Source organism: Enhydra lutris, unplaced genomic scaffold, assembly GCF_002288905.1.
Source record: "Enhydra lutris kenyoni isolate GAN:26980312 unplaced genomic scaffold, ASM228890v2 scaffoldscaffold35, whole genome shotgun sequence".
Lineage (NCBI taxonomy): Eukaryota > Metazoa > Chordata > Mammalia > Carnivora > Mustelidae > Enhydra > Enhydra lutris.
In genome coordinates, this window is record NW_019154119.1 from 10,785,839 (window position 1) to 10,799,590 (window position 13,752).

At 40.8% G+C, this 13,752-nt stretch overlaps 1 protein-coding gene across 3 annotated transcripts in view; it reads left to right on the forward strand.

The window, feature by feature from the left end:
• The window catches only part of LOC111154164 (family with sequence similarity 49 member A), a 98,611-nt gene that overhangs the window by 56,919 nt on the left and 27,940 nt on the right, over positions 1 to 13,752 (forward strand). For 2 of the 3 annotated variants that reach the window (XM_022513593.1, XM_022513590.1), the window contains one exon: positions 10,392 to 10,471. In XM_022513593.1, the coding sequence (XP_022369301.1) occupies positions 10,402 to 10,471 (70 nt within the window). In that variant the 5' untranslated portion in view covers positions 10,392 to 10,401. Of the gene's footprint in view, positions 1 to 10,224; positions 10,257 to 10,391; positions 10,472 to 13,752 lie in introns of those variants that run through there. The other variant, XM_022513591.1, reaches the window with a different exon arrangement.

Genomic DNA, 13,752 nt, shown 5'->3' on the forward strand with positions numbered 1-13,752 from the left:
ACCTTACGACTCTGTTACACAAGTGGCAGATGGAGAAGGGAAGTCCAACCCAAACCACTTATCTAAAATTGCTAACCTGGTTTAGCAAATTCCAGCTCCCGGAATTTATAAGCTGAGCTATTTCATTCCATTGGTGCATATCCCCCTCTCCCCCCAGCAAAACAGGTGCTTATTTTGTTCAAGCAATGTATCTTTATTTTAGTCGAGAGGTATTTTTTTTCAGGTTGAAAGGTAGATTGTCTTACTAGCCCTCCTAAATTCACAGATAGTCCCAGAAACAGTCATAAAGTCGGAGATGGCCTGCTATTCTCCATTCTGCTGGGCAAATCTTGGAGCACTGTTGTAGTTAGAAGGTCAGACTTTGGATAAAGGCTGGTAGCAGGATCCAGGGAGAGGCACTGGCCTGAGAGCAGAGACCAGGCTCCCCCTGGAGCTCTGTTCCCGAGTCCGGGCAAATAACTGACCAGGTTAGCAGTTCCGAGATTTTTGAATTTCATAAACCAGTAAAATTTCCAAATAAACTTTGGGGATTTAGGATGTAACTCTCACCGTTGCTTTGTAAAATAAATAAAAACACTGCTACATAAAAATGTTTGAATAGCTTTAGTTTTCGGCAAGGCTCATGACATAGCCTTTATTTTTCTTATTTTGCTTTAGACTAATTGATGCTTTGGAACCACTGGGCAGAGCAGTTAAGGATGGCTTACTACAGGGACGCCTGGATGGCTCAGGAGGCTGAGCCTCTGCCTTCGGCTCAGGTCATGATCTCAGGGTCCTGGGATCGAGTCCCACATCGGGCTCTCTGCTCAGCAGGGAGCCTGCTTCCTCCTCTCTCTCTCTGCCTGCCTCTCTGCCAACTCGTGATCTCTCTCTCTATCAAATAAATAAATAAAATCTTAAAAAAAAAAAAGGATGGCTTACTACGTTTTAGTGTTAACTGTGGGCCAGGAACTGTGCTAAGTGCGGGAGATACAGTAAGGTATAAAACAGCCCTGCCCAAGACCTGACCTTAAGAGAGGTAAGGGAGAAAGCATGCAGTCAGGGTCCAGGCTGATAAGCACTTTGACATAGTAGCACAGCATGGTGGGTGAGCAGAGAGGCAGAGCTCACTCGGGGGAGGGGATTTTGTTTTACCAGAGTGGGGTCAAAGAGTAGGGAGGAGTCAGGGGGCTCCTTCTGCACACCCTGGTTTACAAACTCATACTTCAAAGGGAATTCCAGGGAGGCACTTGCCAAAACTAGTGCTTAGAGGTCACATGGAATTGGATTCCAGACCCTGCTCTGCCACTGTGGGCTTGAGCAAGTTTCTAAATCTCTAAGATTCTTTCTTTATCTCTGAAATTGAGAGAATAACTGTTCCTACCTCATATGGTTGTTGTAAAAATCAAGATGTGCTAATACATCATCACTATGGCCTGCAAAGCATTAAAAAATATTAGTTGTCATTATAATTGGAAGCAAAAGGAGAAGCATGTGCAAAGGCCCTGAGGCTATCAAGAGCAGGGCTCCTTTAGAGAAGCACAGGGTGTGGGGGGGGAATGTAGGGTCCCTGGAGAGGGAGGAAGACAGGGAACAGAGGCGATGAGGAGAGGCCAGAGACCTGGTTCTTCTGTGCCCAGTGCATGTATCTGGTTGTGTTATATCCTGCAGGCACTGGGGAGCAGTGGAAAAGGAAGTAACATAATCAGATTTGTGCTTAGAGAGAGGGCGCTGCCAGTCATATGGAGATGAATGGCAGGGTAACAAGACGAGTCAGGAAGGTCGGTTTGGGGGCTGTTTGCTGGATGCAGACAAGTTCTGCTGAGTGTCAGAATTAGGATAATCAAGGTCTGGGCCCAGAGAAGTGTGCACAAGTGTGTGAACCATCCACGGGGATGTCCTTGTTAGGTCGCCAATTAGCACATTCTGATGAGACCTTACAAACTTGCCGCAGAAACCCTCCATTGACAACAGTACATCGCACTGTACTTCTTACATCTTAAAGAACGGATTAGGTGTCCCATTTACTTTCTGTGTTGCCAGATGGAGCACGAGATGGAGAGGCAGGATATCTCCGTTCTGGTCCCTTCTTTGGCCCTAATGTATTTTGGGTCCTTGAGCAAGTGCTTTTTTGTAAAAATAGGAGCTAGAAAAAGATGATCCTGGTTCTATTATAGAACGTACTGTGATGACATCTGGGTGATCAGAAAGTCCAGAATCTATCTGGAGACTTAGGGAAGGACACTTACTATACCTGACCCATGAATTCTGGTCTGTAAAGTGGGTCCAATAATACCTTTTTTACATTTGACATGTGCTGGGTTTTGAGGGTGATTGTGGCCAGACACCTCTTTGACAAAGATGTGATATTATATAAATATATGTCATTGTGGTATTCGTGACTGGTCTGTGGCTTATATGCTATGTTGCAGCAAAATGTTAGGACGGACTGGGCTTCTTATCCTGCAAAATACTGAGTTATAGATAAAGAACCAAAGTCTTTGATTTCTTAAAATCTTTGCACCAGGAGCAGGGATGCCAAGTATTATAGATTCTGGAAGACACTGGCTCATTCCATGTGTTAACAAAAGCTATCCCTTCTGATAGAGGCATTGGGTATTCATTGTCTTAAAACTTAAGGAAAATATATTAGAAGGTAAAACTCTGTGGGGTTACTGTTTTATCTATTTTTTTCTTCACATTCTGTTCTTTATTGATAAAGGTGGTCTTGACTTTGGAATTCTCCTTTCAAATAGCCATAGCTCCTAAAGAAATCTTCTGAGCACCTATTCTCTAATCAAGGACATTGGCATTGAAATTCTGGTGGGTGCAGGAAAAGGTCAACATTCCCAGTAATGCCTGCACCCTGGGCCTGGGTCCTTTGTAATTCTCACTTAGAGTAAACAGATTAATTTCCTCACAAACTATGACCAAGTTTTTTAAGACAAAGTTCGGATTTGTTTTATTCGGTTTTACACTGGGAATATAGCTAATGCTGTTACTCAATTGTTCCTTCCAAACAGTGCAGAGCTCCAAATTTTATATACATATAAATATACATATACATATCTATATATGTATATATAGATATTTATATTTGCATGTGTGTGTGTGTGTGTGTGTGTGTGTGTCCTTTAATTTTCTCCTCTCTTTTGGAACTGGAAATGTTAGCAGAGAACTGTTTTTTAAGAGTCTCTGTGTTCTACAGAGCAGGCTTAGAGCTAACTCCGTGGAAGTGGTCTTATGTCCGGAATCAAGAAAGTAGTCATAGAAAATACCACATGCTCATCCCAAATTGTCACCCCTGGGAGATGAGGGCCTCCCTTGGCAGTGACATGCGGGGCTGTCTCTACAGGCACCATTAACACTTCTACAGTGACTAGAGAAACGCCCTCCTTCTAGACTACTTGGAGAAAAAAATGCAAAAGGACCCATTTCAAAATTATATAGCAGTAAAAGAACCTTGAGGGATAATCCCTCTGTATTTGGAAGACTTGAAGAGTCAACCAGCTTGTGCCCTTTGCTCTCCTCTCATCCCTAAATCCCTCCTCTCCCCGCGAAACCCAGCTGAAAGGGCTGCCCTTGGCCGGTCCAGATGTGTAGGGTGCTTCACGCTCTCGGGGCAGCTCATTTTTATCAAGTCAGCATTTCTGGAAGACTCCACCCGCCGTGGTTTTCACCTCCCTCCCTATCTATGGCATTGAGCAGTGCTCATGTGGAGAGGCCACTTTGGAATGGAACAGAAACGGTGGCTCCTCTTCCAAGAAAAGAGAGTGCATGCGTGTGATAACAGGCTAGCTTGCGTGCAGTTTCCCCGCTCATGGACACACAAAGTCCCCAGACCACCTAGGGTCTGGAGCTCCAGGTATCCTCCTGTGGACTTATGCTCACAGTCTCTCAACGTCAAATGTGACTCTATCTTTTATTCTCCTCCAGTGCTCAGAAAGATGCTCTAACCACACGAACCTCTTTTTCCTCCAGTAAACGTGAAGATAGTTATAGGGAGCTCAAGGGTTGCCATGAGTTTTGAGTGGACTGAAATGTGTGGAAGCTCAAGTGTAGCGCCAGGCACACAGTAGGCACTCAATAAAAAGTGATGTTCTGGTCCCTCTCGTGTATGGTATCATAATAATAGGCTCTAATCCCCCTGATTGGTTCTCAGTATGTGCCAAGTATATTCTGTGGCTTTCACATTCATTTAACATTTCTGAGCACTTATCATTTATCAGAAATGTGTTATATGTTTCCTGGGTAGATCACATTCTTAAGCCTGTTGCCATCTCCCTAAATAGAATATGCCTCCCTGAGTGCTGAGGCCATGACTTCATGGCCTACACACCCCACCCCTGTGCCCTGGGTAGTCGTGGTGTTCAACTAGTAATTGACTGGTTCTCTCCAGTAATTATCACAGGTCTTTCTTTCTTTCTTTGTTTTTTTTCACAAGCAAAGGCGGAGGAGCAGAGAGAAACTTTCCACCAAACTACTATCAGATTCCCTTGTCTTGGGATAGGAGCTTGCTTTTGCTTTTGCCTTTTATTTAGATAGGTCACGGTCATCAAGAGAATCAGTGCTAAAGAAGGCCAACACTGGAGGGAACCAAGTCTCCTGGGACCGAATGGGCAATAATCATAACTTCCTCTTCTTTAGATTGCTGCAAATCTGTACGTTAGTCCTTTGGCACTTCAGTCCTTTTCAGTGGAGATGTTTCATGAGTCACTTTGGTGGGGTTTTCTTCATTAAATATTTGTGTTTTCCTTGGACTTTATGCTATGTTTATGAAATGGCATACAATCATTTGGTTAAAATTTGAAGTTTTCAATGACGATTCTAACGTTTACTAAAAGAGTGAGCTAGTTGTTCCTGTTTTCAAAAGCCTTTGTATATGCTTGGAATTCTTGTGTTGGAAATGGCTGATAATGTACACAACGTTATCTGAAGACCTCAGCCTCTGCTGATTACAAACTCGCATAAATACTGTTCTTCTGAAAATTTTGTTTGTTTTAAATAAGGATTTATATTTTTTTCAATCAGCTTCTATATTTAATTTTCATAATCCTCAGTTTTCTAAACCTTAGAAAATATATCTTTTTCCTAAGTATATTTTGAAGATAAAATAAGAAAAATATATCTAAAATACATTGTTTGGCCCATAGAAAAATATCTTGCCGTGTCAACTATGAATGCCTTTAGATACTTATTAACCTGACGATAATGAAAGTGATTTGCATAAAGAAACATGGACCTTAAGAGACCAACCATGAAAGATCTAGAGAAAAGGAACTTATATTGTGAGTCAGGGAATATTATACTTCTTTGATTCCCTGAATATCTTAAACTGAGTTGTAATGCTGAATCATTGTAGCAATATTTGCATGGCATTCTACAGTATGCACAATCATTTCACACCTGTTTCTTTTAGTCCTTGCGAGATGTTATTATGTGACTATTTTGTAAGATGAGGAACCCGAGACTCACAACTGAAATGAATTGCTCTGGAATAATGGGAGAATTAGATGGTGGTTTCTATTTGTGCAGCTCTTTAAAAATTTTCTGAGTGATCTCCTTCATCTACTTCTTACGGTGTCCATCTTTTGAGAATATCAGTGGGCCATATTGTTATTTTGACCTACTCTGTGCTTTAAATTCTCAAGACCATGTCTTAATCTTTTTTGGTGGATCCTAGCTTATAATGGTGTGGGGAAACAGGTCCAGCCAATAACTAAAGTCAACATGCCAAGAACCCAGTAGAACTTTGCTTTGGTAAAGAAGGGGTAGTCCTGGAAAATCCAGCCATGGAAGAAGACTGGTGCCTCTAAGAGCAAAGGGCCATCCAGAGTGGTAACTGATGGCAAGAGAATTACGTTCCAACGCTATTCTCCAAAAGCAAGAGACCTCCAAGTCAAAGAGTCAGAGAGTGTCTTTGCAAGGCTCATCCCTTCCTAAGTTCTTATCCAACTGATATACCTTTCCTTTCTCTTCATCTGATAGCCAAGACCTTGTCCTCTTCCCTTGCTGCACCCTTACCAGACTCTTCCCGCAGAAATAAATTCAGATCTCATAACCCTGACATGCACACTGTAGCTAGAGCAAGTCCCAAGAAGGCCTCACTTTAAAACGATCTCTGAGGATGCCAAAGGAGTTGTGTGTGTGTATAAAGTAAACCTATAGCTCACAATACAGACAACACACTCTTTTGAGTAAGAAGCATGCTCTATACATTATTACTTGATCTCTTTTATGCCTGGAGTCCCACTTACCATCCTCCTTTGTGACTTCTATTTCTAGTAAAGTATTTTAGTACTTCAGCTTCTACATTTTTGGCTATACTTCCCTCCTTCACACTGGTTCTCCTCCCCCTCGTGCATTACTGGGGAGGCCTTTCCTATTCCTGGAAATTTACTTATAGAAACTGCCAAGAATCATCATCAGAATCATCAACCCCATTTAAAGGGACGCAGGTTAAAGTCCTCCTAGGAGAAGCAGAGGCCTTGCTGGGTTTCTGTATTCGTTCTGATAGAAGCTCCGGCATCACAGGGGAGAATGGCAAGTAACTGGCGTTCCTTGGGACAGACCCAAATGCAACGTGGAAACCAGAATTCCCGCTTTCTCAAGCACAGCCCCAAACTGCCTGCCAAGCAGCTCTGCCCCCCCATTCAGCTGTGAAACCACTTCTGTGCCCCCGGGAGCTCGGAGCCTTGGCTCTTCCTCAGATACGAATGACTTCTCTGTGTACTCTTAGGCACAGGAGATTTCTCTTTGTCTCAGCTATTTCTTAGCTATGATCAATTTTTCCTTCTTTTCCCTTTAATAAAAAAAAGTAAAACTCTACTTCTTCAGCATAACCCATTTGTTTTTACTTTCTGGACACCATATCTTGAAAAGGACCATTTTTTCCTCCTTCACTTTGGCCAGCAGAAGCACAGGTCAAAATTGAACACTCATCTCCAGTGAACGTGAAGACCTTACGGCCCAGATGTCCTATAATTCACGTGCTCCATACCTCTCTACCTTCATCTTCCAACTCTGTTTTTATTTTTCTCTTCTCCCCACTCTTGCTATGGATCTGCATTCTCTAATAGTGTATAATAATGTTTCTTATGTTCTTGTATTGAACAAGATAAAATATTTTTAAGAATCTTCATATGGATGAGTGAAAGTATCTCACTAGGAATGTGCTGCATAGAGATGTATTTTCTATGCACTGAAGAGCTATTTGCAAATGTTGCAGAGTCACCGCCAGCAGGATATGGCTGGGGCAGTAGTGGAAACCCCACGGTTGAGGGTCCCTTCCAAGTGGATCCCGGGTGACCTCAGTGACCATCTGTGTGATGTTAACTCACTTTGCAGACCTGAAACCAGAATACTCTTCCATGAGTTCTTGCTGACCTTAAAGAGGAACAAGAAACATCAAACCTTTCTGTACTTATTCAAAGAGTGTGTCTGGAAATGCAGGTTCCATGGGACTGGACTTGACCCCTAAGGCTACATAATGTCCCACAGTCATCGTTCCAGACAGTTCCTTTTGGGAGTATGAAACATCTAGAATAATGGGAGTTCCTTAATTGACCACAGTTGATGTTAGAATCATGCTGCAAAATGTTTGACCATATCAGCCAGCTAGCTGAAATGACCTTTTGAACAGACAGAATTCTGTAGCCGGCTGGTATTTGAGTGTGTTCCTTTCAGTCTGTTACCAATTTTAAAGGCTTGACATATTTCCCACCCAGGTAGTCTGACAGTAAAATCATGCACAAGACAGAATTTTAGGAGGGAGCTAAATCCATTCAGGTCTCTTGCAACACATTAATAGCGCTAAACCAGGAAAAATCAAGAATATTTAACTTCTATTAAGGCATTTTATGTGAAAGTTGGGACCACTACTAAGCAGTAGAATCATCTTCCTACCAGAAACATCTCTGGGTCTGAATTGGAATTGTTCATTAAGCTGGATACAGATTCTTTCCAAGAGACTCAGGAGGGTTTGTGAATGTTGCCCAGTGGCAGGAATGGACTACACCAGTTCTGAGCTTTAATTTGGCAAAATCTACCTCATACAGAGCTGTGCTCGAAAAATATCTTAAATAGAAATGTGCATAAAGGCACGGAAAATGACAGAAAGAATAGGGAAGATTCTTTTGGAAGAGGGAAGCATGGTGTTTGCTTCCCAGTGCACAAGGGCGGGTGTGTATGTGTGTGCACACACGTGGGTGCGCATGCCCAGATGCCTCAAGATGGCAGAGGTCTAAGACGTATCTTGGCCAACCATCTGCCCAACACATCATTCATGTCTATATTTTTACAGGCTGCTAGAGTACTTAAACACCACGAGTTACTACAGGAAGCTCACTATTTTACAAGGCAAACCCCTCACTATTCAGACAACTGGAATGTTTTGTTTTGTTTTGTTTTGTTTTTTCATGACACAGAATGAAGATCTTCTTCAGTTATTTCTTCAGTGACCCTGGCTCTCTTCCCTAGAGCTGCATACAACCTATTATCCCATCTTCCACAGGCTAACCCTAAGTATCCAGAGGCTGTTATAATCATGATAATGATGATGCTGACAATTGTCATCATCATTGTCCATACTCGTAGTACTTCACCCTTCTTGAGTACTTCCTGTAAATGATGTGCAAAGCATCTTACAATTGGATCTCATTAATTCTCAGGACTTGATGAAATAGATACATTTCAAAAATTCATTTTACAGATGAGAAGACTGAGATTTAGAGAGATTAAGAGGCTTGTCCTGGCTAACAGAGGTAGCAGGACACAGAACTAGGATTGAAATTGGGCTTCCCAAGCTCCTTTTCAACTTATTAGTGGCCTATTCCGTGGATGATGTGTGCAAGTGTTTTCTCAGTGGAGGGTTATGAGGACTGGAATATCGCCTTCTGCATCCAAGGGAACTTCTGGCTACATACTGTCTCACACAAAGCACTCTCTGCTCCTCCCATATTTCTTACAGTGGTGTATTTTTAGGAATTCCTGTATCAGCATAAACACTGTCTGAAGCCCTGTGCAAAGAAAACTGCAGCCCTGCGGTTTTCTTTTACTGGTCCAGTGATTTTTCAAGTTGATCCTTTACAAACTAAGGGGTCTGTGTCAGGAGTTAGAGAAATGCCTTCCAAAGAGCACAGCACCCAGCATCAAATGGCGGCTCCACGAATATGTGCCGAATGAATGAATGGACCAGTGGCCTCCTAAAGAAGATACTTTAATGTCTGAAGCTGAGAGCAGTAGAAATTTTGCCAATAACCTAAATATAACTATGTTTTCCCTATTCTTTTTTTTTTTTTAAGTTGGGATTGCCAATATATATCAAATCTGTATTTCTCTGTTGGTTTGATCCACTTATGCAATTACACTGTAATTTTATTGAAAATAAGTTTTTGGATTAATAGCAACACTTTTTCATGTTTGCACTTCATGAAGTAGCCAATCTTGTTACCACTGAAATGTCAAATTATGAGTTTCTTTTTTTTTTTTAAGATTTTATTTATTTTTCAGAGAGAGAGAGGTAAGGTGAGTGGGGAAAAGAATAGGAAGGGTGGAGAATCAGACTCCCCACCAAGCAAGAAGCCCAATGTAGACTTGATCCGAGGACTCTGGGATCATGGCCTGAGCCCAAGGCAGACACCCAACCAACTGAGCCACCCAGGCGTCCCAAAAAATGAGAGTTTCTGACTTGCCAGAAAATTGAACTTCTGGGAAATCTGCCTTCCTGTACAGACCATAAGGGGTCCCTAGGGCTCTCACTCTGTGTTTTCTAAACTCTTTTCCTCAGAAATTTTAAGAAACTTTCATTCCTGGACAGATATTTTAATAATGCCCTCTTTGTGCTTGTCCATTAACATGGTATGTTCCCACATCGGTGAAAAGGAAACAAGGCAACGCTAAAGTATTAATTGTAAAGATTCAGGGAACTGGTGAAGGGGAGAAGTAAACAATGTAGAATATACCTAAGCTTTGACTCCTATAACTAAAATACCTGATTTTTAGAATAGCATGTTCTTTGGTTAATTGTCATTACAGGGAATAATATGTAAAACACAAGTGCATTCTCCAGAGACAGCTTGTGACATTCTTCTCACTGTCATAATTTATATGGCTTAGGCCAGATAATCCTAATTTTTAGAGAGCCAGAACCTCAGAGATGTTTATCTGTCCCTGATTCAGGAAGAAGTTGATAAGTTATTAGTCATCGCCTGGTACGGAGATGCTTTGTATCTGGTCTTCAGATGCAACTACTGGGGGTCCAGTGTGATTTATGCAAGGTAATAAAATAGGTCCAACCCTTTAAAAAGTCTGTTTTTTTTTTTTTCTTAGAAGAAGGACAAGAAGGAGAAGAAGAAAAAGAACTCTGTTTTTCATCCTGCTAATGGTATTTGGTTTTGTGTTGCTTCTCCTAGGTTTGCTGGGATGGGAAACCTGCTCAAAGTCCTTACCAGGGAAATTGAAAATTATCCACACTTTTTCCTGGATTTTGAAAGTAAGTTCCAAAAATTAAAAGATAATGATGAGAACTTGTTTGCTTTCTTTATAGCTTGTTGATAGAGAAGTTATAACATAAAGATTTTATGTGATACTTAAATCCAGATGTCACTATGCATTTCTTTCTGGGTCTTCAAAGATTATTGCATTTCTTTATTTTCCCATTTTTTTAAAATCTCATAGAAAATCTTTTTAATGTATCCATGGTTTTCTTTGATTATAGAACCAGTTACTTTCATCAGCTAGCATCTATCATCATCACGTATTTTTCCTAATAAATCTTATGAAACACTATATCATATTCTAAAGAAAAATAGCACATGTAGTAACTTACAGAGATTAATATAAAACAAATATCACTAGATGTGAAAAATTATCAAAACTAGAAAATAGGCATATAGATTATTTATTTCTGAGTCATTGTTGTCTGTTGTTTATATTATTTGATTATATAAAACTATATAAAACTTTTGAGATATACTCCTTTTGTCTGAAGGCTATGTTTCTTTTATCAAAAATTTTATTTTTTTCTAAAGTGAAATGGCTGTGAATTATGACTAAAGAAACATTGTTTTTTTTTCCTTATCTTGTTTATTTTTTTTGATTGAATATATTTCCAGATGAGTGACACATTCATGTTTTATCAACTAAGCTTATGTTTCCACCTTCACTATTACGTTCCCCTTTTTCTAAATTGTAATTCCACAACAGCAAGCAGATTAAATGTCCTTTTTGTCAGTATTCACCATTTGTTGCAAACTTTAACCTGCATTAAGCTTTAATTTTTTAAATATTTATGTATACTAAAAAATAAGTTAGAATTTCCTTACACGTAGATTAAACTTGCAAACAGAGATTTTCTAGGTAAATGCTAGAAGACCCTTTAAAGATACAGTTAAGCAAAAGGTGACTGCTCCCTAGAGATGTCTTTTCAGAATCTTCGGTAAGTGTAAGAGAGCTGCATGAAAAGGAAAAGTGACCCCAAAGCTCATGTGTCCTAAAAAAATATTTCAGATTCTAGATTATATTCAATGAAGGATATTTCACTTCTAACTTAACTCATTTTCTGCTGCTGCCATTTGGTTGGATTTGGTTGGGTTGGGTTGGATTGGGATGGATGGGTTGGGTTGGGTTAGCTGGGTTTGGTAAGTGCCATAGTTGGGATCAATACCAGATTGATACAACACATTGAAAGGAATGTTTTGTTTGTTTGTTTGCTTTTTCCTGGTATAACTTTAGCAAACACATATCTTCATTGCTGTTGCTCTTGTTGTTAATGAAGATTTATTAATAACTTTAAAGAATTTTATGAGATAAATGACCTATTATCTCATCCCCCTAATCTTACTATCTGCATGTTTAGTTGATTCCTTCCACTTGTCCCGTGCATGTTACACTGTTGCGTCCAGGATGTACAAGGTCCAAAACAGTGGTGAAGGTAAAATACTCCATTCACCCAAAATGTGGGGGGAGGGCATATAAACCCCTAGGGGAGTTAAATGCCTTCACTTTTCCTGAAGCTCTAAATGCCACATGCACCTGTACACCCTGTTCACAAATGCCTACTACGTTCAGTGGCCCCCATTTGTCTATTTAGTTGTTCTTGCATTCGTGGTTTTCTTGCTTTTACAAAGAGTAATATTGAGTTCTTTGTCAAGTTTAATTTGAAAAGTCTTCCAAGTGAGAAAATCACAGTCTATAGGGATTTAAAGCAGTGGTTTTCAATGGGTGTTCTCTAGAGGGCCAGCCTTCTGGGGTTATACCCTTGGGGGCCCCTGGCCCACTGCTGTTGCAGAGGATCTGTTGCTATTCCTCTCTCCTAAGACCAAGCACTCTGGTCTGCTCGGTCTTGTATTTTGGATAGTTTCTTAATTTTTTTGTTTGTTTGTTTTTAAAAAGGTCATTGTGGCTAAAAAGGACATTTAAATATCTTGAATTTTGATGATGTTCTTTATGGTACCAAAAACTCTACTTGTAGATCTGCCATAGTATCTTCAACAAGGTTCCTTGTGGACTGGATTCTCATGCCTTGGGGCTCATTAGGACTAGAGCAGTAGTAAGGAAAACAAAACAAAACCTAGAAATTTACTAAAAAATGTATGGGAACTCTTTATTTCGCTGTCAATCCCGAGGAGAAGGTTAACATTATTTCACTGAGACGAAGAAAAGTTAAATAGCTGGGCTGATGTCACGTAGGGAACGAGTAAGGACCTGAGATGGAGCACAGGTCTCTGGCTCTCCTCCTCAAGAGCCCAACACAAGCAGCCTCTTAGAAGTACAACAGCCATCATCCTGTTCCTGAGTAGAGAGCTTCTCCATCATCTATGAATTAAAACATCTCATGGAAAAAATAAGTTTTTCTTGATCCTGAAAATCCTCTTTCCTAAAGGTGGTTTTCAAAAAAGAATGGTGATGGACCAGAGGATAGCAAAGGTGGGCTGTGGCCATGATTTCTCTGTAGGCTGTAGATATCCGCTCAGCACAACAGTGGTATGTGCAATATGGTTACGAACATCCATGTAAGCCAGGCAACATCAAGGAGACAGAGCTAAATAAAGACCGTCACTGGAATCTCAGGCTGGTGTGCGGCATAATATAGGCACATTTTTCAAGACAAGATAAAAATAAGGGGCTTAAGACCACTCTGTAGTCTGGGGAGTAAAGAGGAAGAAAGAGTTTAATTTAGGGAAACGGAAGACAACAGAAGGAATTGGAGAAGTCTTCTAGCAAAAGTTGGCCTTTGGAATGGGCTTTAAAGAATAGGTGATTTTTCTACAAGCGTATAGGGACAGGAGTTTTCCAACAGTGGAAGTAGGTAGGGGTAGGAATAGGAAGGCGTGTTTGAAGAAAGGCAAGAGGCCCAATTTAGACAGAGCAGCTCATGCTCACGAAAAGGAAGTATGGGCAGAAATGGAGGGCTGGCTCGGGTTAGACCACAGCAGTTGCAGAAGCTCAGGGCTAAGTGGTCCATAATTGGGGTTCTCCTTCAAAAAGAATAGCTGAACTCCTCGAGGGAAAACTCTAGAGTAGATAAGGGATTGGCAGGTGGGAACTTTAGGTATGCTCATGCTTATCAGGAGGCTGATGAGTCAGAGGATCAGGAAAAGAGACTAGATTGTAGAGGAAAGAGAATATCTTACTAAACCAAGACTCATGATGGCAGAGTCTGGGCCCCACTCAGGTTTGCAACCCAGCATCTTCTCCCCATGTTGAACATGGAGAACGGATCACCAAATAAGCTTTAGTAACAGATGCTGGCCATGTGAAGGAATGGAATAG